This window comes from Pristis pectinata, chromosome 21 (assembly GCF_009764475.1).
Source record: "Pristis pectinata isolate sPriPec2 chromosome 21, sPriPec2.1.pri, whole genome shotgun sequence".
Classification (NCBI taxonomy): Eukaryota; Metazoa; Chordata; class Chondrichthyes; order Rhinopristiformes; family Pristidae; genus Pristis; species Pristis pectinata.
Window position 1 is genome coordinate 12164918 of NC_067425.1, and position 25733 is coordinate 12190650.

At 37.3% G+C, this 25733-nt stretch overlaps 1 protein-coding gene across 1 annotated transcript in view; it reads left to right on the forward strand.

The window, feature by feature from the left end:
* Positions 1 to 25733, forward strand: part of synrg (synergin, gamma) — an 89347-nt gene that overhangs the window by 50358 nt on the left and 13256 nt on the right. The window contains 4 exon segments of the mRNA XM_052035267.1: positions 13723 to 14352; positions 15934 to 16097; positions 17905 to 17958; positions 19724 to 19820. Of these exon segments, the coding sequence (XP_051891227.1) occupies positions 13723 to 14352; positions 15934 to 16097; positions 17905 to 17958; positions 19724 to 19820 (945 nt within the window).

Genomic DNA, 25733 nt, shown 5'->3' on the forward strand with positions numbered 1-25733 from the left:
GTAAAGCTCTTGACAAGTGTAGTTTTTTATTTCCAATTGCAAAAGTGTTGTACTGCCAATTGAAGCAAATCCATTAGGTGTAGTCTTTCTTTTTGCTCTTTAATTTACAGTTGATCAGTGAGGATATGGCCTCTAAGTGCATCATGTTATTATTCTTCATGTCCCCTCTGCTAGTTTCATTCTTTGGATGTAGCACATATCCATTTATTTTCTATGATAAGATGTTGTCTCTTTTGCACAATTTTTCACATTCAAGGGATTTGGTCATTGCTGCCAAGGTTGTACTAGTGGGCCATCTTAAAAGCCCTCATGAAGGCTGTGGGAGTTCGACTGCCTTGAAATGCTATTGTCTGTGTAGTGAAGTTCGTGAAATAAAGTTCAATGTTCTGCTCCAACAATGAAGGAATGTATTTCTAGAGCAGTGTGACTTATAGATTGTGGTATTCCTATCTGCCCAGTACTCATATTCTTTCGGGTGGTAGAGTTGGTGAATTTAGACAGTGCTGTTGAAGAAGCCTTTACAAGTAATTGCATTGAAATGTTATGCATTTCAATCACAGTACACTTTTCTCGGAAGGAGTAAATATTTAAGTCGATTTAACTACATTCTCTTCTTCCTGAAAAAGTCAAATTTTATATAAAAAAAATGTTAAACTTGTTCTATTTTTGTTGGCCATTTCCATAGCTTGAGCCAAAGCACAAACCTGTTAAATTATTTTATTTCCCTTCCTTTTAGGATTTATCCCCTTAGATAGTAGAGTATTTTTCTATTTGGATAAATCTATAGTTGCCAGAATTTTGTTTTACTTTTTCATCAGTATTCTGAGTCATAGAGTGATATAGCATGGAAACAGGCCCTTCAGCCACTGAGACTACACCAAACGTCAAGAACACATTTACACTAATCCTATGCTAATCCCATTTTATTCTCCCCACATTCCCATTAACCCATCTAAGGCGGCACAATGGCGCAGTAATAACACTGCTGGCTCACAGTTCAATCCTGACCTCCAGTGCCGTCTGCCTAGAGTTTGCACATTCTACCTGTGACTGCATAGTTTTCCTCTGAGTGCCCCAGTTTCCTCCCACATTTTAAAAACGTGCAGGTTGGTAGGTTATTTGGCCAGTGTAAATTGCCCCTATTGTGTAGGTGAGTGGTAGAATGTGGGGTGGTGGAGAGTTGATGTGAATGTTTGATGTTGAAGGGGTGTCCTAAGAGCAGAGATTGAGTAAGATGGGCCTATTCTCATAGGGTTTAAAAAGCATGGCAGGTGATCTCTTGGAATACAAGACTCTGAGAGTGATTGAGAGGTTAGATGCTGAGAGGATGCTTTCTCTGACTGAAGTTTCGAGGTCTAAGAAGCAGGATCTCAGGATATAGCTACTTGAAGGTAAATTAGTATCTCACAGCAATGTGATTCAGGAAGATAGGTCACCACCACCACCACCACCTCGAGACTGAATAGAAATGGGTTATGCATGCAAATCATGTAAATAATTTAAATATCTTGCATTAGGAAACAGCAGAATGGAAAACTATGATGAAAACTGGAAGGGGTAAGGGTATGAAAGGCAGTTGTTGTTCATTGATAGATGGTGGTGATGTAGCTGTTGCGGTAAGGGAGAGTTAATTATGGAAGATGTGAAGGATACAAGGATATGCAACAGGCAAAGGCAATGCTGTTTGCCACATGTGCCATTAAAATATTAACAGGTGTCCATGTGTTCAGAAGAGCCAAGTTTGAAGTATCCATGTAAGCAAGACATTGAGATACTGAGTCTTGTTACACAGGATTCATTTCACTTTAAACCACTTTGTATTAGAAGGATGTAATTTAATCTGTCCTTGTTCTCCTAGTTTGTTAATGTTTGAACCTCCTGGATTTAGATGCATCATAGCTAACATATGAATCCAATCCAGTAGAGTTGAAGCAGAAGCAGCGAGGCGAATGTCTTGATTTGGACATCATAGAATGGCATGTACAAATGCCAGAATATTAAAATAGTGAATTTTATGCAAGTTGATAGGCAACAAGGTTGATAACAAAAAGATACTTCAGTATTTGGGAAATAATAAAGCTTCTGTAATTGATAGCAAGAGAGCAGAAGTGGATATTTATGTAGCTCGCAGTGCTGCATTATTTTTAACAGTATTATATTTTGCTCTTTGTGCTCTGGCTCTTATTGCTTTTGTTAGTCAGTGAATGAGAACCAACAACTTGCTGTGGCTGTGTTTTTGCTGAAAACCTTGGTCATTATTCACTGTACAAAATAATTGGGAGAGACTATATATATGAATGACCCTATTTTGTATATCTCTTTCCTTTCCTGACTGAGAATGAGGAATAGTGGTCTTAATTTTACACTGATTTCAATCTACATTGTCAAATAATTGGTGAGGAGAATGCAATAAGTCAGCAAAGGGGTATTGGTTTATTATTGTCACATGTACCGAGATACAGTGAAAAGCTTCTGTTTTGCGTGCCATCCAGACAGATCATGCCATACGTAATTACATCAAGGTAGTAAAAAGAAAATGGAATGCAGAATTTAGTGTTGCAGTTACAGAGGCAGTGCTGTGCAGGTAGACAAATAAAGTGCAAGGGCCATGAAGAAGTAGATTGGGAGATCAAGAGTTCATCTTTTAGCATATGTGAAGTCTGTTCAAGAGTCTGATAACTGCGGGATAGAAGCCGTCCTTGAGTCCGGTGGTTTGTGCTCTCAGGCTTTTGTATCTTCTACTGGATGGGAGAAGTGAGAATGACCAGGGTGGGAGGGGTCCTTGATCAAGTTAGCTGTTTTCCCAAGGCAGCGGGTTAAGTGAGTGAGCAAAAAGAGATAAATGGAGTGTAATTTGGGGAAATGTGAAGTTTGCCCCTTTGGTAGAAAGAAAAGGAGAGGAATCTAGGTATACTTGTACAAGAAACACAAAATTAGTGTGTAGGTGCAGAAGTAACTAGGCATATGGAATGTTCACATATATTGCAAGGGGAATGGAAGCAAGGATGTCTTGCTTCAATTGTACAGCGCTTTGGTGAGGCCTCATCTCCTCTACTGCATGAAGTTTTGGTCTTATTTAAAAGGTATACTTCCTCTGAGGAAGTATTGAGTTGATTAAACTATATTCCCTAGAGACTGGAAAAATGAGAGATGGTCTTATTCAAAGACATGATACTGAGGGGCTTGACAGGGTTGTATGTTTTGAGGATGTTTTCCCCTAGTCTAAGAATCTAGAACAAGAGGGCATAATCTATGGATAAAGGATTTCACATTTAAGATTAAAATGAATCAGAATTTCTTTGAGATTTATGAATCTTTGATGTTCTTTACCCTAGAGAGCTTTGAATGCTGAGGCATTATGTATATTCAAGGCTGAGATAGATCTGTTGTACTACAGGGCAATTGAGAGTGATGAGGGTCAAGCAAGATAGTGGAATTGAGGCCAACAATCAGATCAGCCATTGACTGGCCAAGCAGGTTCAAAGGGCCTCATGCAACCACTTATTATGTTTCATGGTAACTCACAGTTAATGGACAGCTAATCTTGCCCATGATTTCCTCTTCCAATTGAAGAATGTCTCTCAGATCCATAGATCGCATTCTCCCTATTATTGGTCTTTACCAATGTAATTATATTATTTTAAGTCGTCTTTCCCTGTTGATGAAGGATCAGCATGTTGTGTAAAACTGCCCCATTTATATTCTTGACACTTTTCTCAAAGCCAAATAACTGGATTTATATTAATATGTGCCCTTTTGATATTGTTTCCAGTCATCATGCCTCCACTGATGATAAATGAGTTTCCATATGGGCCATTGGACTACCTTCGGTAGCTTTTGAATTTTAACATAGATCATTAAGGACACAAATGTCACAAACTACTGGTTAGCCCCGAGGTAGTAAAATATCGCTGTGTTTTCAGTAGTATTTTTTAAAGTGCAGTGGATGGAGGGTAGGGCCAGGGAGCCACACTGAGTGGGGAAATAATGGTGTAAACTTTGATCTAAACGTTGTTGTTAATGCTTGAACATTGAACTGGATGTTTATTAGTGAAGAAAACAGTATTGTCTCTAATCTGGGTATCTTGGCTGATGAAGGATAAGGTTTTCAGAGGAAATTAAGAAGAAAACTGTAAATTAAATGTAGTCATATTTGGAGAACAGTAGATTAAAAGTTATTTGAAGAACTGTAGATTAAAAACTATTATTTGTAGATTTAAAACAGCATTATTTGGAGAACTGCAGATTAAAAGTGGTGTTGTTTAGCCTGAACCAAATTTAACTGATGTGCCTCCATGTGACTTGCATATTTTCAGGCCTTCAGTGGTATCATGTGTGGCAGGATGACAGGCTTGTATAATTCTGCTCAGGTTTAGACCTTGAATGTAACTGCAAGTGTGTTTATTATGGAATATCTTGTAAATATAATTAAAGACTAGCTCAACGATGTACAAATAGTATTATTGTTATAGATTGATATTATGACAGTACAATCTATTTAAATTATCTGGTAAGTACATCTATATCAAAATTCTAAAATGGTATTATTATTTATATCACTTATTTGAAATTACTGAATAACTCAAAGATAGCTGAATTATCGGGAGCTGACTATGTTGCATTTTTCTTGATGCAATAGCTGTTTGTTTCTTAAAATTCTTGCCATGTTGTTTTTGATACAGAACAAAAACACTTACAAATCTGCATTGTGAATTCTTTGTGAATAAGGAAACTCATACTTAACATTGCAGAGATCTAGTCTTTATTTTTCAAAATGAAGTTAGTAGTATACAATCAGTCTATCAAAGATGAGACTAAATTTTTATTAACCAACCAGACAAGATCAATCCAGTAATCTAATGGTTTAGTTTTTAAATGGTTTGCACTTGCAGATGTAGTCAGAAATTGAATTGAATGACTTTTAGCTTGTTTCAGAATAAAGATGCTTTGAACTTTGTGGATGCATCCACACATGCGGGGCATCAAACTGTCACACAGGTAAAATTCTACACCACACTTCAAACAAAAGTATAAGCAAAAGGAGGCATTTCCCACCAAAGGAACATATCTTCATCAAATTGACACAATGTTAAGTTTTTGTATAACAAAAATTACAAGAAAGCTAGACTAACAGTTAATTGATCCATTATTTTTTCTTTAATGGACACAAAAAGGGTGCAGGATTAAATCCTTCTTGTCATTAAGTTACACACAGCCCCAGCTTCAGCTGCAAAAGAAAGTTGTGCATTGCCTTCTATTATTGTTCTACCCTCATGAACAGATCTATGAGAAATCATCTATCATACATTATAAAATAAAATATTCATGGTAATTTCTTGATTCCAATAACATTTTTAAAACCCAGCTAAAAGAACAACTGGTTAATAGAAAGTGGCCAGCTGAATTAAGGAAACAATGGCAGTTGGTCATTGCCGTGCTGAGGACTGGTAGAATAATTCTTTTTCTCATACTATTATATTACAAATGGAAGAAAAGTGGGAAACAGTATAGAATTGGATCTGAATATAATTGTATTTCTACTCTTATCTTCCTCTGACACTTGAGAATTGTGAATCTGCCAGACTATACTAAAGGCTTTTTCACTTGAGCTTGAAATTGAAGAAGTGAATTATTTATAAGCATTGTGTCATTAGATCCAAGCATAGCAGTTTTGTGAAAATACTGCTTTTTTAAAAAAAACAAGAGTGGTCCCAGTGCCAGAATGATCTAATAACTGTGGTATAGCAACCTGACCAGTGTTGCTTTATGTGGTCTTGAATAATTCACAATGTTTATTGACATTATACAAAGCAATTATGAGCCTTAAGAATCAAAACATTCCTGTAAAGAAAGGGACCATTTAGAGTCCAATCTTTGTATGCCTAAGGATAATAAAAGGTACATGTAGTACCTGATATGTTAGAAAAACATCTTACTTCAACCTGTTATGATAATTTTGTGCTAGTAGATCCCATTTGTACTGAGCAACCACCCCCCCTCCCCCAATCCCTGCATTGCACTGTGTGTAAACTTTAGATTAAGTACCACCTTGACATTACTGTGAAGTTGAATTGCACTTTGTTTTTTTGATCATGTATGACTATTGGTGAACAAGCAAGCTTACAGAACCAAAACGATTGAATTAAAAGAGCAGCACTTGATTTTGGTTTGACTTTGCTGCTGAGCTTAAGTGACACCTCATATTGACTAAATGTAAATAATGTGTAAACTTTAAAAAGGTCCACTGCATTTATCAAATTCATTTCCTGATGGATCAGTTTGAGGCCGGAATTTCAAAATATTTTAAAATGAGCAACAAGTGCAGGAGAAAGAGAATTGGCAATGGGCAGGGAGTTAGGTATTTACAATTTTAAAAAATGATACCTATTGTGTAAAGGTTCTCAGAATAGGTGAGAAATTAGCAAACAATTGTTACTGTGTGGAAGCAGGCTTAATTTAGTTTTGAATGCATGAAGGATTAAAATTAGAGGCTAACCCTTGAAATTAAAAATAAATGTTGTGATCTGAGTAGAGCAAGAAACTTGCATTCATTGATGATTTCCTTTGTTATTTTATAATTGATTCTCACTTGAGGTATCTGTGATTTTAAGAGGCAATAAATATTATTGATTTCCAGTGTATTGTCTTGTGATCTCACTCAAATGTCTAGGAAGTGTTTTAAGGGACTGAGTTTTAGTCTGAATATAAGCCTACTCTCCTACATTCTTGTGCAATTGAGCCTGAATACATTTTTGGTGAGATAAACAATTACTTGTAGGAAGTTTTAGCAGTCTTGAACTATGTTTTCCATACTTATCACAAGAATACACTGTTAGCAGCTTTACATTTTGCATTAGCAATTATTTAAAGCCAACACAAATAGCAAAGATTTTAGTTATGTTAATATCAAAATAGTATCCTGAGACAATCATATGTTGAATTCTGAATAGTAACATGGTTTTATTCCAATTAAAAATCTGTCTTATCAATGGAACTTTTGCTAAAATAAATTTCTACTACTCACTAATGAAGATGCAAAATATTCTGAACCATTCTATCCTTAATGCGTGAATAATTATCATATCTGTGCTGAAAATAGACTTGGATTCATTTTAATCATTTTCTTTCTAACTTTTCTGTATCTAGCCAAAAAAAATCTGTATAAATTTCTTTGTTTCACATCAGCTCCATTGACATCTTAATCCTGTACAGTTGAGTCCAAATAAAGGCATACCTGCTGAATCCTAATTTACTCTGTCCATGGAATTTCTGATCTAAGTATAGCCCAGGGATATATGCCAATATCCCTGATCAGCGGTGTTGGTCATGTCTTTATCAGGATTCAATTGCATTCCAATAAATTTATCTTACTGCTTTTTGTAATGAAGTGCAATCTCTTGTATAAAAATGCTTAATGCTTTAAAAGACTTTCTACCTGAATCTGCTTTCTTAAGCTTTTCTTTCTGTAATTTGCTCTGTTTGCAAAAGTATTGCATGTGAAGTCTAATCTGTATTTTAAATAGCTGTTACACTCTGTAATGTATGACTACTGCATATAGTATTTTCTGACTTTTTTCTGAAGTGGCATCTTGCTAATAAACATTAATCTTTGAATATTTGGTGGTGTAATGTCATGTTGACTTGCCCTAACTAAAAGTGCCCAGACTAAGTGGTAGGTGTCCTATTTGCCAAACTAATGCAAGTGTACAAAAAGATATAACCAACAAAAAAGACATGCAATGCACTGACTGTAACATATCAAAACCCCATTTTAAAAATAATCATAAATCTCAAAGCATTTTTGACTACCAAAGACTCTATGATTTAAATGATATAACTTATTTCAAATATTGTGCATTCTTCTATGTCTGTAGTAGAAAGTAACCTCCAATAATAACCCACCTCTGATTTTTTTTTCCCTGTGGCTATTCAATCAGGCGGGATAATGTTCATTTGAGTTAAACTTGTTGATGTCCCATAATGATGCTCACTGACAAAGTCCTGAGGAAGAATCCTCTATCATTGCAGTTGTGTTCCATTCTCTCAAACTTTTCGTGCTTTTTACTTTTCTCTGTTGTTTACATTCACTATCATTATCATCTTTCTTCCCTGTGTGTGTCTTTAAACCTTGTTCTCTGTGTCTCTGTGATCCTTCATTAAAGCCTCGTCTCTGTCTCATGTCTTTATCTCTCATCCTCTATATGTCTTAGCCACATGAACCTTTACTGATTTACTCAATCTGTAACTTTCTCTTCTCGTTATTTGTCTCCTCAACACCTACCTTTTGTTAGTTCTCCTAATTATTCTACCATAGTTTATATTGACCCATGTGAAATGCCATAACATTTAAGTTTTGTAATGAAATTGGAGGCATATGGAAGGAAGATAAAGTGGGTACTGAGTCTGGGTACAAAGAGGCAGGGGCCAAAAGCCCTGAAGGTGATGCATTGTATCAGTGTGAGAGCACCTGGGGGCTTGTTCTGGGACTAGGAGACTGGAGGCAATATGGTAGAGGGAGGAGCAGAGCAGTCTTGAAATGTTACATTGCTACAGTAGATCTGACTAATCACAAATCATCATGGGAGAACCTGAAGGGATGCCACAAAGGCTCAGCTGGAAGTATGTGTTACATTCTTACAGGGCAAAATTGGAATTGTTGGGTTTGGAAGCTAGCATGAGATAACACAAAGCTAAGTTCTGAGGCCACAAATAAGGGTGGAGAACCAGGGAAAGTGGTAAAATTTGGGCTTTGAGTTTGGACAGAAGGGAGCAGAGCTCGTATGTGGAGAATATTCTGGGATTAGAACGTGGATCTGGAAATTACAGTAGGGTCAGGCTCTAGAACTATGTAGAGCAGTAAAACCATATAACTACTGCATTAGGGTCTGCAGAATTAACGTATGCAAGTGGGCCACTGTAAGAAGGAGGTAAGCCAGAGCTGGTGTCCTTGGGGTATGCTTGTAAGAGATCTGAGCACCAGCAGTATGTAAAGAGCCTAGGATTTCATGAAAAATTGAACCTTCTGACAGCTTAAAAACTTCTGAAGATAAATTTCCAATCATCTGGTTGCCCCAGTGTCACATGATTGCATTAAATGCATTAACAAGAGCACTGCTATTACACATTTCAACCATAATTGTTTGTCATATGTCCCAGGTTAGGTGGCACCCATGGAAAGAGAAACATAATTAACATTTCAGATCAAACAGATATTCTGTGGTAACTATCAATGGAAGTGTGGTGGGAAACATGCATGACATTCACATGTGTTTTAGCACGCTCATTTATAAATTCACCAAATTAAAAATAATTTTGATAAACAACTAAACATTACTTCTGGAGGGACAGTGACTCCTGGTTAGATGTTGGTGTGATTAGGTTTTCAACTTTTCTCATAAAACAAATGTGCACAGAAAATAGAAATTAAAATAAGAAATCATGTTCACAACCTATGAGCTATTGTGGTGAACTGGGACTGCCTTCACTCCAAAATATTTTCTTCATTCTATTGTGGGCAATACACAAAGATATTAACAAATGCAGTCACATTTTTCATCTGTGGGTAGCAGTTGGGCACATTATTTCCACTGTGTTTTGACCCATTAGTTAAGTCCCATAACTTTGTAAAAGAAATCTGTGAATAATTCTATAATAGAAAATATTGCAAGTAATCAACAGGTCGGGCAACATCTGTGGAGAAAAATATAGTTAACTTTCCAGATAAATGACCTTTCATCAGACCTTCCATTGGTCTTAACTGTTAACTCTGTTTCTCCCTCAATAGATGCTACCCGACCTGTTAAATATTTCATCAGTGTTTTCTGTCATTTCATATTTCAAGCATACACATGTTTTTCCACAATCCCATAAATTATTCAGTTGTACCAGTCTAGACTTGTATCCTGTAATACACAGTCATGACTTTTGCAACGTTTCTTGCAATGAAATTGAAACTGAACGTAATAGCATTTGGCTGCAATTGTTAATTGGCATATTTTTTGTCAGGATTATAAATTATCTTATGTTGAAGGTTTTCTTCCCCACCTATCTATTTACAGAGTCAATTTGGAAAATTTGTATTTATCTACGTGGTGTTTATTCAATTTATAATAAAAACTATAACAACATTGATATTACCAATATTCACAGCAGCTTTCCATTATTGAACTCATAATTTTAAAAATGGCCTTCTACCTTTGGTTGCTCTGCTATTGGGCTATGATCTTGGCTCTACATTTGAAAGGAGATGCTACTAAAAGTCAATGCTTGCTGAAAACTGGAAAATCTGAAGGAGAATTGTTTTTAAGTGACTTGGACATGTTTCAGTATCCGGTTCTCAGCAATAATGCTGAAAGACAGCAAATTGATTGCTGCCTTTATTTTTGATAGAAAGAACATAGCACGAGGGAGATTAGAATGTTCCCCTGAGTTATTATAAATGTTTAAATAAATGTCAAATAGATGATGAAGGTAACTTTTAATTATTGTCACTGATATCATTAAGTGGATTGTGTTTTTTCATCTTAACTGTGAGGGAAAGAATGCCTTATGTTATACTAAAAGACATACTTTATCTTTCAGTGTTGGGTTAGCCAGCTGAATTGCATTCAAGCAGGCACCTTATTTGTAAGATGGTAGGGAGGGAAATTCTATCTATCCTAATCTTCCTATTTTTACTGGGAGTTTCTGTCAATGACGGTGGCATTCCAAGAATTGCAATAGGTGCTAAATAACTAGCAAAAGCTTTCTCATCTGTCATGAATCCTTGACAATTAGCAGATGACTTGATTTCTCACTGTAGATAACCCTGACCAAGAAAGTTTAATTTGAGCTTCTTAGCATCATTTTTAGATGACCATTATTTATATTAGTTGTATGTTCTCTTTCGCCCTGAATGGTGAGCAGTTTGCATTATTCCTGACCATCCACTGTGCTATTCTTTGAAATCTAGGAGGGGGAACCATGCTTTCAATATACATCTCTTCATTTCCCTTTTTTCCTCTTCTCTCACTGATATACATCTCACATACCTTCAGTAAACGGTTTTCTGCTATGAATTGATCAAAGTCAAAGTCAAGTTTACTGTCATATGCACAAGTACATGTATGCACAGGTTTAATGAAAAGCATACTTGCAGCAGCATCACGGGCACATAGCATCATATAAGCAGCATTCACAAGGAAAACATAAATTATATACGATTTTTACAATTAGAACAGAAACAAAACGAAGTCCATTTTAGTGCAAAGTGATCAAAGTGGTCATAGTGTTGGTAAACTGTAGTGATTAGGGTTGTGCCGGTTGATTCAAGAACCAAATGGTTGAAGAGAAGTAACTGTTCTTGAACCTGGTGGTATGGGACTTCAGGCTTCTGCAGCTCCTGACCAATGGTAGCTGCAAGAAAATGGCATGGCCCAGATGGTGGAGATCTTTGATGATGGATGTTGCCTTCTAGAGGCAGCACCTCCTGTAGATACTACCGATGGTGGGGAGGGATGTGACCATGATGATATGTTCAAGATGCTTCTCATCTGACCAACTAGGATTTGGCAACAATCGGGAAACTTGACTTGAAATTCCAATGCTCTTTGATATTCCAACTGCTGGTGCTGTCTTATGATTTTAGTTCTGAGCTACCTGTATCAATAATTTCAATGCAATACATTGATTATATTCAGAATCTTTGTATGTTGTTGGTAGCTGATAGCCAGTAGCATTAGGTTGGTAAGAGTCAGTTACTGTACAAGATATGATCTTTCATGGAGAAACTGGAACAGTAGTATCGTGGTTAAGTGGTTAGTCTCCAGGGGCCCTAATGTTGTTGTGGACATAACAATTCAAACCTCATCGTGGCAATGAGGGAGTTTAAGTTCAAGTAATTGAATAAATCTAGAATAAGTAAACTGGATGACGACTGGATTAGTAATAGTGACAGCAAAACTACCGTATTGATGTAAAAACCTGTTCGGTTTACTAATATTCGGGGAAGGAAACCACCTGCCCTTACCCAGTGCAGTCTAAATGTAGTTAACCCTTGCTCTCTGCAATGACCCAACATGGAAAATTAGGGATGGACGATAAATGCTAGTCATCAGAGCAATATTCACATCCCAAGAACACATAAATTAAAAGAACTGTATCTATTTTAATATCTGTAACAAGCTGCAATTTTGATTGGACAGCCTATTCAAAAATAGTTGTAACATACTGTATATACAGACAGGAAAACAAATTAAGTAATGTTAAATCTGGGTAATGATTTAACTGATCAAAGAACAGTTTTATGCAAAAAAGCATTACCAAATCCATCATTGATGAATGTTGGTGTTTCAAATACTTGTAGACTAATGATGCTTGAGTAGATATTCCTAATGACAAGTGAAGCTGTAAAAAAAAATAAATAATGCTTCTTACAATGAGTTCTGCTTGTAAAGTTAACAATGAGCTTTGCAGTTGAGATTTAAAGAAATTGTAATCAACTGTAGTTGCAGTATTTCAAAGCAATTGAATTTTTATCTTGTTGATGATGCTGCCTGCAAGTTTTTGTTTTGGTGCAACATTACTAATTTATTCTGACCATCACTGTTGGCAATCATCTGCATTTGCTGCAGATTTCATTCCGGCTCTCATTGTAATTTTTTTTTTTGAAAAAGATGACTAATGATTTTGTTTGGTCTGTGAGTTGTGTTGATTGTTATGAATTTTATTTTTGTTCACAACTTCCTATGCTGTAAAAACACTCTGTGCAATGAAGTTGGTTGAATGACTTGTTTGTGGAGTTGTCCTATTAATACCATAACTGACTGATGGAGGTGGAGAGGAGTGGCAGAGCCAAAGGTGACTTATCTTTGTCCTCAGCTTGGTCAAGATCAGGAATTTTCTGTGTGGGATATCAGGGGCACACACCATTCCATGACTTAGAACACTTGGAGCTCTGCTGTATAATGATATCCAGCGATTATGCTGTTTAAATTCTGCTTGTGTACCTGTCTAGCCTGAATCATTCTAAAAATAGTCAGGAGTTTAGCCAGTTGAAATGCTGAATTCCTTTTCAAATCGACAAAATTAAGTATGTTGTCATATCTCTAATCTTGGTTATCTGTCACAATCCATAGCATGTGCAAAATGCCTGAGAATTAACAGACCATGCTTGATTTGTGAGATCAACAGTTAAGGAAATAATGATAACACATGCTGGTTACAACCAGTGACTTGCTTCAGCTTTACATAACTGAAGCTGACTGTCAAATCCACTTCACTGTTAATTTGGAGAACCACGATCTTTAACACAAGTGACTCCGGGTCCATGCTTGAAGCCGAAAGAGAAAAGATATTTGTCAACGTAAGACAAATCACTCTAAGTCTTTAAGGTTTTTCTTGCCATGTCAGCTGGAAAGTAAATGTTGGAGCTGTGCTTGGGCAAGAGCAAAAAATCTTAATCACTTTTGACACATTCTTTTAACTTCCTGAAGCAGATGTCAGTTGGGCTTCTGAAAATCATTGGAAGACACTGACAATGGCTCTGAGGTCTAATTCAAATAAACCAGTCTGCTGAAATACAAATAAATAGCAAGGGTGAGCATCCACTGATCATTTTCAGGTCTTGTAATATTTTTATGTACAGTTGTATTTATTAGTTAAAACTTGTCTTTCTACCAAATTATAGTCATTTAAAGAATTCAAAGTTTAAGGTCAGTGATCAGAATTCACTGTTTTTTTCAGATCTGGATGACTTTAAGTTTGACCCGTTTGGTAACTTCAGCAATGGCTCTGCAGTGAGCAGTTTAACCAGTTATGATTGGTCTGAGAAAGAAGACTCTGGCTCCCAGATTAAGAAGCAGCCACCATTCTTCTTTAATTCAGAGGGCAGATCCTTATCCTCCACCTCAGTGCTTCAGAAGAAAGAAACTTCTTTCGGCAGCTCCGAGAACATCACTATGACGACTGTCTCCACGGTAACAACATTCTCAGCTGAGGATGCAAGCTCCCAACACAAGTTTGATGCCTTTGGAGACTTCAAAGAGACTGCAGAGCAGACTGCAGAGAAAAAGGGAAGTAGTAATGACTTTGGGGACTTTGCAATTACTTCACATAGGGAGGGAGAGATTACAGAGCCTAATGTGGCAGAATCAACTCTGGGTGATGCAGAGCAAAGCACTGAGGTCCCTGTCACAAATGGGGTTTCCTCCGAAGAAACAAAAACTGAAGCCTTTGATGAATTTGGGGAATTTCAAAGTGAAAAGCCCAAAATTAGTAAATTTGATTTTCTAATGGCTAGTTCCCAGGGAAAGGTGAAATCCAGTGAAGAGATGATCAAGAGTGAAATGGAAACATTTGACCTTTCTGTACAAGGTATGTAATGACAGTCTGTACCCAGTTCTAAATTTATTTTGGTAATAGTACTACTTAAGCTCAAAATTGGCTTCTGCAAAAGCATGTACTTGGTGAAAAGAAAATTTAGATTGCTAGAAAAATGGTTGTTCTAACTTAAAAATAACAGTTAGTAATTTTGTCTGTTCTGAATTTACAAGGAACAAATTTATAGACTAACTTACTAACATACTTCAAGGTGTGGTTGAATATTTCCTATATTAAGTTTCCTTCTCAACAACACTGTTAACAGCAGCTTATATTAATATACCTTTAATGTGGGATATGTCCCAAGGTACTTCATGGATGCCAGATTGAAGGAGGTACAGTTGGGAGGGGTGATCATTAGCTCGGTTGAAGGCTGAGTTTTAAGGAGGCTCTTTAAGAATGATGAGAGAGAATGTTTAAGGGAGATTTTCAGAGAGTGGATCCAAGGTAGCTGAAAGCATGCTCACTAGTTGAAATTTTCTCCTTACTGGAGCCAAATCCTTGTCCTTCCCATTTCCCTAAACCATCACCCACCTGTGGAAATCAACATTTTTCAACATTGCCTGTGACAAATTTTACATTTGCAGTAAAATCCATTCCTGAGAGAATGTGATTTTGTCTTCTGAAATGTTTCCATGTTAAAAAAAAGTTGCTTGCTACCCTGACATTTCAGTCAGGTAAAAAGGTCGGTCAGTACATAATATTGACAGAAGAAAAATGTTCCATCGGAGGTTGAGATCTCAGAGAGATTCTTGATCTATAGTGAAATCTAGCGGTCTGTATCCAGACTCATACATCAAATTAACTGGCACGTTTTTAAGTTTCATGGTGTCTAATTGTTAAAACAGATTCTCAGTTAAGCACTGCTGGCTGTTGTAAGCAGAGGGGATTTTCTTATGTTATTGACAAAAGACTGAGAACTCTTCTGTGGTCACAGATTTTCAAATGTAGTAAAACTCCAATAATCCAGCATCTGATTGTTCAGAAATCCTGATGGTCCAGGATGTAAATTGGGCTTCCAGAATTGGAGGTCCGCAGTATGGTTGGGGGCTGGGATCCAGACTGTCAGCTGAGTGTGTGGCTGGAGCCAGCTTTGGGATCTAAAACATTAGGGGTCAGGAACATGGCTACATTTGGAGCTGAGATCCTAAGTGCTTATTTCCCACTCCCTTGAAACTCTGGTTCACTTGGGGAATTTATTATACTGTTGTATAACACGTTTCAAAGAAAAGTGAAATCGAAGTGTGTTATGGTATTAATAGGAAAAGCATCCAACAGTCTGATGAACCTGCTGGTCTGGCACCACCATGCCAGATTATTGGAGTTTTACTGTATTGACCAGGCACAGTTTTTGTTAACAACACACAAAAAGCTGGAGGAACTCAGCAGGTCAGGCAGCATCTATGGATAGTCGATGTTTTGGGTAGGGACCCTTCATCTGCACCCGCTGAGCTCCTCCAGCTTTTTGTGTTGCTCCAGATTCCAGCATCTGCAGTCTTTTGTGTCACAATTTTTATTAAAATGATTTTCCGTCATAAACTTGTTTAACACAAAATTTCAACCCAAAAACTGCAGGATCTCATAAAAGGAGCCTGAGCTTGGGGGATAAAGAAGTAACCCGTGCTCCACCACCTTCAGAGCAGACTTTCAGGGACCGTTCAAATACACTAAATGAAAAACCAGCAGCACCACTGCCTGTCATCAGAGACAAATACAAGGACCTAACTGGAGAAGTGGAGGTAAAGATCCTATATTTAAGAAACGGTGGTTAAAAACTGAGTTGGATGATGTCTGGAAATTCCATTTTGCACTGAGAAAGGAAATATGATTGTTCTTAGGTTTCAGCTTTCAGAATTTCAGGTTTTCCTCTGTAGGACAATAAGGGTACTTTGATATTCCATTGTCAGCTGCAGTTCTTTCAGTAATGTTTTCTTTTTTGAATCAGAGGTTTCGGGTTCAAATCCCATTCTAGAGACTTAAGCAGAGAAAGAAAACAAGTCTGATGATCCAGTATGGTAACTAAGTGAGTGCTGCATTGTTAGAGGCAGTCTTTTGTTAAGCCAAGGCCAATCCTGCACTCTCATTCACACATAACAGATACCATGGCACTATTCTTATGAGCAAGTGAATTATCCCAGTGTTCTATCCAATATTTTTCTCTCAGCATCACAACAAAACAGATTGTCTCATCATTGATGTTTGTTGAAGTTTGCTTTGTGCAAATTGGTTGCCACTTCTACATTACAACAATGATATTGGCTGTGAAGTACTTTAGGACATCTCAAGACTGAAGTCAAAAAAGGAATGCCATTTTAAAAAAAAACAATCATTTTAGCAAATTTTACTAGTTTGCTTTCAGAAACATTTCAAAATAAATGAAGAAGGCGTATTTATTTTTGCAAAAAAACCAAACTGTTGGAAGAACCCAGCGGATCAAGCAGATTCTGTGGAGCCAAAGGGATGCTTAATGTTTTGGGTCGAGACCCTGAATCAAGACTGAGAATGTAGACAGAAGATTGTCAGTATATAGAAGTGACAGGGAGGGTTGAGACAGAGGATGATGGACAGATGGAGTTGGGTGGGGTAGGGGGAAGGGTAGAGACAGAGTTTGGAAGGTGTAAGGAGTACAGAAGGTGTGGGTTACCTGAAATTACCTTGTTATTTTTTTACTCTGTTTTATTTGGCACAGCTCCACAGCTGGTTAGAGGAATGTTATCCTACCATCTAAGCATTGAAAGGAGATAAAATTGCCTTCATAGATGGTCAAAAACATGTTAGAAGCTAGATTTCCTACAGTTCAGCAATAAATTGCAGTCTATGTAATTGTTGAATTATACTCACCTGTAATGTTTGTTTACAGAGCAGCCCTAAAATGAAGCTGGTGATATAAAACTGAATTTTGGGGTCCTGCCCATTGTGGTTATTTATGAACTTCTTTTACTGCCTTGTAACTTGTTCTGTTGCCATGATCACTGCATTTATGATGGTTTCATCTTTTCCTTACTTGGGCATCCATTACATGCATTCATAATGCAGTATATTTTTAGATAATTCTTAATTCTACTTTGGAATTGCTCACTTACTATTTTGGCTCGATCGCTGGTAGCAATAAATTTAAATTTTAGTATACAAAGGATGGCCCAGCAGTTAACGCAGCTGCCTTAGTTCCAGGGATCTGGGTTTGATCCTGACCTTGGGTGCTATCTATATGGAGTTTGCATGTTCTTTCCTTGACTGCATCAGTTTTCTCCAGGTGCTCTGCTTTCCTCCCACATCCCACAGATGTGTTGGTAGGTTAATTGGCTGTTTAAATTACCTCTTAGTGTAGGTTAATGGCAAAAATAATCAAAGTGGAGTGTGTAAATTACAGAAGTACAGGAAAATTAGGAGTGAGGGAACATTACTAATGGGATTGCAACCCTGGGAGCTGGCATGGACCCAATGGGCCAAGTGGCCTCCACGTGTCATTGTAGGTGTTAGGATACTGCATGTGGAATGTGTGCAGGAATTCGTTTCAAATAAAATCATCTGTTGTATCTGTTTCAGGAAAATGAACGCTATGCCTATGAATGGCAAAGATGCTTAGAAAGTGCATTGCAGGTAAAGCCTTCAACATTTTATTTAGCAATTCATTGTAGTGTTATGCAAGAGCAAAATCACACAGGTACATATTCACTGTATGGAGTAGAGTCACAGAGTAATACCACACGGAAACAGGCCCTTCGGCCCAAGTCGTCCATACAGAACAAGATGCCCATCTAAGCTAGTCCCATTTGCCTGCGTTTGGCCCATATCCCTGTAAACCAGTTTAGAGTAGTTTACCATGATGCAAAAATGACTTGGATTCTACAGCAAATTCTAATCTGACTCTAGGTCACAGTAGTGGGAGATCCTTGTGGGAAGAATGTGACAATTGATTACACAACTAGACCATTGAGTTGAACTTAAAATGTACTCCGTTCAGTTGTACTTTCTGCATGCTCAATTTGAGTTTTAAAAGTTGTATGTTGTTATTGTATGGGCAGTCCCACTTGCATTCTGAGTGTTTGGAAAAATTACTGATACTATGAATTACTGATACTATATATTGACAACCAATTGCTTGCTGTACCCAGCAGTCTCAAATAATTGGGGGAGAATACTGTATTTTAATCCAGTATAATCCCTTACCATTGCAGATGAGGGTTAAGTCGCTGTGGAAACAAAGTCATTGAAATTAGACTGGGTATTTAATTTCTCAGTCTATTTTCATCCTTCTGCGGTGAAACACTCATGCCTGTTTTTGTTAGCACTGCATTTAGTTGTCCACTTCCAGGACAGTGTCCTGTTCTCCACCCAGCTTAAATTTGAGAAGCTAATCTAGATTTCTGTTTCCTGTATCCCAGTTTTCACTAGGACCTATTCATCTATCAGCCTTTTGCTACCATAGTTTCTGGTTCAATAATGCTTCAGTTTTGAAGTTCTCATCCTTGTTATAAGTCCCTGTGTTGACTTTCATTTCCATATTTCTGCAGCCCCAGCCTCATAACCTTCTGAGAAGTCTGCATTTCTCTAGTTATTACCATTTTGGTCTCCTATTTTCTTTGTTCCACCATTGGTGCCCTTGCTATCAGATGAACAAGCCTATATGCTGGAATTCCCCTTCCAGGACTTTCTGATTCTCTACTGTCCTCTCTTTTAAAGTGCTCCTTAAAATCTCACTTACCAAACTTTTAGTTATCCACCCTGTGGGCTGGATCTTGCTGGATTGAGTCTCCTACAGGCCTGGACTTACCTGAGCTATAACAGAAGGCCAATCTTGTCAGCCCTTCATAACCCTGATTCAGCCAATGAGATCTTAATAATGAACTAGGCAGCAGGCAGTGTAGTGCAGAGGTCCCACTGCCCAAATGCTCTTCAGAACTATACTAGATGTCGCAGTTTTTAAATGGCTCTGACTAGCACAGAATCTGAGAGGCACTTTTCCTGCATTAACTTGATGGAACTTCTCAAATCACATACAATCCCATGCCTTCCTTCAGCTAGAATGGCAGGACATGAGAAGTACCCTTTAGAGCTACCAGCCACAATATCATGGAGTACCTTGGAACACGGTAGGCATTTAAGACACTACATAAATGCATATTTGTTGAAGGATTCATCAGATCAACTTCAAGTAAGCTGTCTATATTTGATAGGTTTTCAAATAGTTGACTAACAGTTTGTAAAAAATATTGATTACATTTGAGGTATTGCTATTCAATATAAACTGTTTAATTGTCCATTAATGCATATAAGAATTTGTTAATTGCTTTGTTTCCATATACCAGCCTTTTATATTTTGTTGTAAATATCTTACAGGACCCTATAACCATTTTTGTTGTAGGTGATCAACAAGGCCAGTGAGACTTTGAATGGAATCAGCAGCTCAACTGTGTGTAGTGAAGTCATTCAGTCGACCCAGGGCATGGAATATCTCTTGGGTATGGAATAAATGGCAACAACTATTAATTGATATTATTAATATTTAGGGGTTACTAGTTGTTTAGCGAGGACCCATGAGTATTTTATCCTCCAGGATAGAGAACAGCAATATTTCAGTACCAAAATAGAAAATAATTTTATTAAAAAATGTCAGCCTCCTACTTTTTATAATTTTTATTAAGTCTCCAGATATACATTTTGAAAATCGTAATGCATATACTCTGTAGTTTGTGGTTGAGGTTGAGCAGATGACTGGCCTCAGGCTTTTACAAGTGTTACATTAAGCCAACATTTGATTAAAGTTGACTATTCACTCCTACCTTCACTGCTGCTCTCCACCCACCTCCACGTAGCAAACAAACTGACTCCTCTTCAAACCTCTTCTAGCTGCTTGTGAGCTAGAGCCTGCAGCGTGTCAAATTTCAGGCAGGATCCAGCAATTTGAATTTCATCAAATATTAAATGCTTTTACATTATACATATTCTCCAATTCAACTTTTGACATTCTTCATTAGAAACTTCACAGAAAATAATTGAGCAGATGTTATGTGAAGCAAAATATTTGTGTATTTTGAAAATCACAAGGGGCCTTGACTCCGATCAGTGAATGTAGCTAATATTTTAATGTATGTAATTTTAACATTTTAGTATTCAGATCAGGCTGGTGGGGAGCATTTCTCAAACCACACACAGCCTGTGGTGTTAATTTCCTTAGCTATTGCATTTTTCAGTTATCTCCCCTCTTCCCTAAAGATATTGAATGTTTGTGGAAAATGGTTACGTAGCCACTGGAAGGCTTTCTTTACCTTGGTTAAATTGCAATTTCTCATGCAGTAGTCTTTGTATTGATTGCCTGTAGGTTATTTCACTGCAGAGTGCTTCTCTGAAATACCTCAGGACAATACTGTCTTTACCCATGTTAGTCTGCATGCGATTTCTACATCTATATGGTTAGGGCAGGGCAAAGGCACAAATGGATCAGTAAATTAAAACTGTATGTTGAAGTTTCACAGTCATTTGATGCTGTCCAGTCTGGCTCAGTTGATTGCTTCAGACACTCCATCAAATGTAAGTTCGGGTGGGAGTTGGCAGGGTGGTTCATTGATCTCCGCTTGCTGCATATATAGTGAGTCGATGATACCCCATGGGTTCAATAAATAGGCACGCTACCTGTGTCCCATACAAATGTAGTTCAACATGGCCAGTAGTTAAAGTTTCAGCCAGAAGCCAGAATTCATGGCACGGAATCAGAATCTAGACTTATTGTTGAAAGTTGGTGCACGTGAAACCAAAAAGATTTCCTTGGTGGATGGACGATATCTCAAACAACAGAAGTTCAAGCTCAGTCATGATCTTTTCACACTCTGAGTAACTTGAGTCATTGAATAACAACAAGTAGAAACATTTCCTCCCTCGAGTTTCCATGCCATCAAATATGGGACCTTGTGGTCCATGTGACTTGTACATACAGTTGGCATATGAGAGGGATTCGTGTTAGGAATTTGTTTTTAGTTTTCCATACTTGTGGAAATCCAGAAAGCAATAAATTAAGTAAATACTCCCATTTGATAGCATTGTGTGCATGTATCATGATGTGAATGTTGGTTGCATAGATGTCACAGTATTTAGTATCCATAACAATTATACTGTTTTTCTAACTTCAGTTAAATGAAATTATTGTACCATGTGTAAAAGAAATGATTCTAGAATATGCTTAGTTTAGAGTGGTTGAGAAAATATCAAGAACGGTGTGCTATTAAAAACACGTTGTTCAGAGCAGTAATTAGTTCACTTTCAAATCATCTATTAACGATAACCAGCACAGGATTGTTTACCAGACATTTATAATGGGCCGAAGTCTAGTGTGATTTGTTTATACATTTTAATATTTGGTGTATTGATTTTTTTGCATTTTATACTGTTACTTTGGGGGAATTACTTAACCACATAAGGCTTCCTGATATTTAAAGATGCAGATACTGGGATGAACCAATACATGATGAATGCACTTGCTCACACATTGTAACTATAACATACAGGCTTTGCGCAGGTGTAGAATTAGAAATGACCACTGGACCCATAAACCAACATTTTCTAACACTTGGTCACCCACTCTTTCTGATGCTTTTATTGTCTTCTAAAGCAAACATAGATGCAGATTACTTTTGTGATGACTCAATTATTTATTTCTTTATTCCCATTATAATTTTTTTTGCCTCTTCCTTTAAGGTGCACTTGTTTATATCTGCTACTCCTATTTCACGCATTTGTAGAAGCTTTAATATTTTTATATTTAATTTACCTAGCAAACTGAAAGAAGTGGAACAAAATTAATTAGCTCTTTCTTAAAATTATTGGTTAAATAAAATCTCTCTCTGCGCGGTGGGCGATCTGTGGAAATAAGCTCCAAGCAATTAACTTTAAGGAAAATGGATAAGTGGTTTAAAAACAGATCACAAAGTGAGGGTAGATATAGAGAGATGCCGGTGATCTTCTGTGCTGGTGAAACAAGGAAATGTGATCTGTGAAATACATCTGGTGACAACAGGCTGAATGATTTAAGTTGCTCTGTGGACGTTTATTCTTATATAATAAAGATAGATGTATATATTTTTGTACAGAAAGGGAATTGAAGAATATGGGTTTAAATGGAAAAGTGATTTGAGGCTGTGATTTTATTGAATGTGGAGAAGGCTCAAGGGCCAAAAGAGCCTGATCCTTCTGTTTTTTATGTTCTTAATTCCAAATCAATGCTTTGTTATATTTTTAAAGACAAATAGTTTTCCCCTTTAGCTTAGTTTTATCGTTTAAAAAAATAATTAATTAAAAATGAATTAATTTCTGGAATAAATATTGTCATTCTGCTAATATTATTATGAAGATAGTTACACATAATGCTGCACAAAATAGAATTAATATTTAATCCAATGCCCTTGATTTGCATATTTGTCCTTTGTTAACTTGGTTGATAGCACCACCATTTTCTATTTTGTTAATGGCCATTCATTTATTCTATACATGCTTCCAGTTCCATAGTCTATTACCTTAAAATTTTCTGTTGAAATTCATCTGTCATTCTTTAGCCTATCCACTTTACTTGCTATGTTCCTTTGAATGCAACAAAATCCCATGCAGCTTTGTCAAGTAAACAAATTTTTATTATTAAAAACTGAGTACTTTCCATTATTCATTAAAATTATGGAGTAAACAACAATGACCCTCAAATAGACCTTAAACAATTCTAGTCGTTGACAAAAAATGAACTTTTTTTATTCCATTTATCCTTTATGTTGTTTTCTCCTGTTCAGGCCAATTATGAAATTGACTAATTTTGCTGTTCTCTGACCCTATCTTAACTTACAGCCTTCACGTCAAAACTGTCCAATGCCATCATAAGCTTTTACATGCAGATTAGTGAGGCATATCTAAGGCAAGTGATTTGTCGCAGTATGTCTTGCTACTTTGAGTCCTCTGATTTTTACCTCGTAGCACAACTTTCCTCATCAGTATTTCCTGTCACAGGCACTTCCAGTTTAATTAGTAGGATTATTCAATATGTTCCACAAAGTTTTCTTCCCGGTTACTGTAATAGGTGTCAGAAACTGCTTGTCCTATAGGCACCAAGGTTGCATTGATATCATTGAGTTGAGTGCAAAATTAATTGTTACAGTAGCCAGCTTATCATGTGGAAATTTTCTCCAGCAATCGTTTGAGCATCCAAACACTCCTCTAAGCTGCTAAGAAATTCCTGAAGTTTTTCAACATCTAAGCTGCCACACAGTATAAATGCAAAAACATAATATAGCTGCAGAGAGAGAGAGAGACCACATTTGTCTATTAGTTATTAGTGGCCTTGTACCTGTAACCCCTAAATGATGCAATCCAAAGAAGCTCTGCCCACAGATACTTTTTTCAGATTTTAACCTTGTAGAGTGCTTTCCAAGTCCAAGACTAATTGTTGCAGTGATTAAGTCAACATTGGATGTTTGATGGATAAGAGGTGCAGATTGCTGTTTCTTTAAATCAGACTACTGATTGATAATAAACAGCTGGTGAATGTGCAAATTAAAAGAGCTAACTCTCATTTATAATAAACTGCTCCAGGTGATTTTCTGCAGTTTTAGCAATTAGAAAATGGCATCTCATATTTCTAAGCCCATGTTAACCAATTATACTGGTTACCTTGTTTACCACTCCAAATGTGATCCCAGGAATGTGAGCGATAGTTCAATCAGCACTAGAAGTCATTAGAGCGTTATATAAATGGGTTACTGGCAATGCTGCTGTACTGGGGATGTGGTACCAACCCATGACCTCCCACATGCTATGATGTGAGCCCCTGCTCTGTGCTGACACTCCCACAGCAGTGAAATGCTGATCTCAGCAGCCTGACACCTGGTATGGAATGAGCCACCAAGACAATGTGCCGAGGCTGCCTTTGAGGACTGGCATTGGGCGGGCTAGGGCAAGTGATGTGGAGCTCAGGGCTGCACCCTGCCTTGCACGATGAGTGCAGGCATTGCTGAGGGCTGGCAGCAGCTGTTGCTTGTGTTGACAGACCACCTGAATCCTCCAGTCTCTCTGATCACCTCCTGTTGGATGTGGTGTAAGCAATCATCTCTCTTTGTTTAGCTGCATAGCTATCCCCAGCTTTGGGACTTCTGTGTGGTAACAAGCTCAATGGCCAGCAATGAGCAGCAGTTGGAAGGGCAGGAGTTTGTGCAAGGTTTAATGGCATAACAGTGGATATCTTCAGTGGGCTGCCTGACTGTAGGACCAAAGGCGTGATAGCAACCAGTACATGATATCCATCAGATAACTATCAACAGCATGTCCTAATGGGCTGGACTCTACAACAGTATGTAGACTTTACAACATCAGCTACATTTTACCAAGATATAACAGTCTCTTAATGGCTTCATTATTTAACCCAATCACAGAAATTGCCTTTGTTCCATCCATTGCCCTCCTCCACCTTCTCTGCCATGTAGACGAATGTTCTCTCTTCCCCCCTCCCCCCTCGCTGTCAGTTGATGAAGGATCTTTGATCTGAAATGTTAACTGTTTCACTTCCGACAGATGCTTCCTGATTTGCTTACTTTTTCCAACAATTTCTGTTATTATTTCAGATCACCATTGTTTTCCTACCATTGAGAATACTCTATTTTACCTCAGTTTTCCAAGTTATGTTCTCTGTAATTTGATGAATTTTTCATTTAATTAGGAATTTTGTGGTGAATTTTTAGTAAATTCTGAGAGTCATGAACAAGGGGATTTAGCTGCAAAGTAAGGGGTGCATTTAAAATTGATGTATGTAGAAATTTCTTCTCTGAAGGTAGTGAATCTCTGGAATTCTCTGCCCCCCCCCAAGGATGATGGAGGTTAGATCATCCTAGATGTTGGAGGCAGAGATATAAAAAAAACTTGAAAGTTTATTCTCATCTCCACTTTATTTAATGCACAGTGTCTTTGACTTGCATAGCAATAAAGGTATCGATATTTGTTTAACATGGTTGTTCAATTTTACTATTTGAACATTCCTCAAACCTTTCCTTCTCTCTGTCATCATTGAATGATTGTAAAAAATGCCTAATTACTCCAACTTGTGGAGAAAGATAACAGCTATTTGATGTCAGACAAGTTTCTGGGTTGCTAGGAATTGCTGAATCTGGAAAAAGCACATAGTAAATGTGTTGGCTGGTTACTGCAATATCCTTCCTTAACATTCAGCAAGTGGTCTGCTGATTGATGTCCTTATAAACCAGTCCCTAAGTCGCTGGTTTCCTTCTGATGGGTCAATTTTTCCAGGGCTATTATGCCCACATATAGAGAGGAATCTGAAAATACAGTATTATTTCCCCAAAGTAGCACTTGTTATAAATATTAATTGGAGCCTTGTGTTTCCTTGCTCT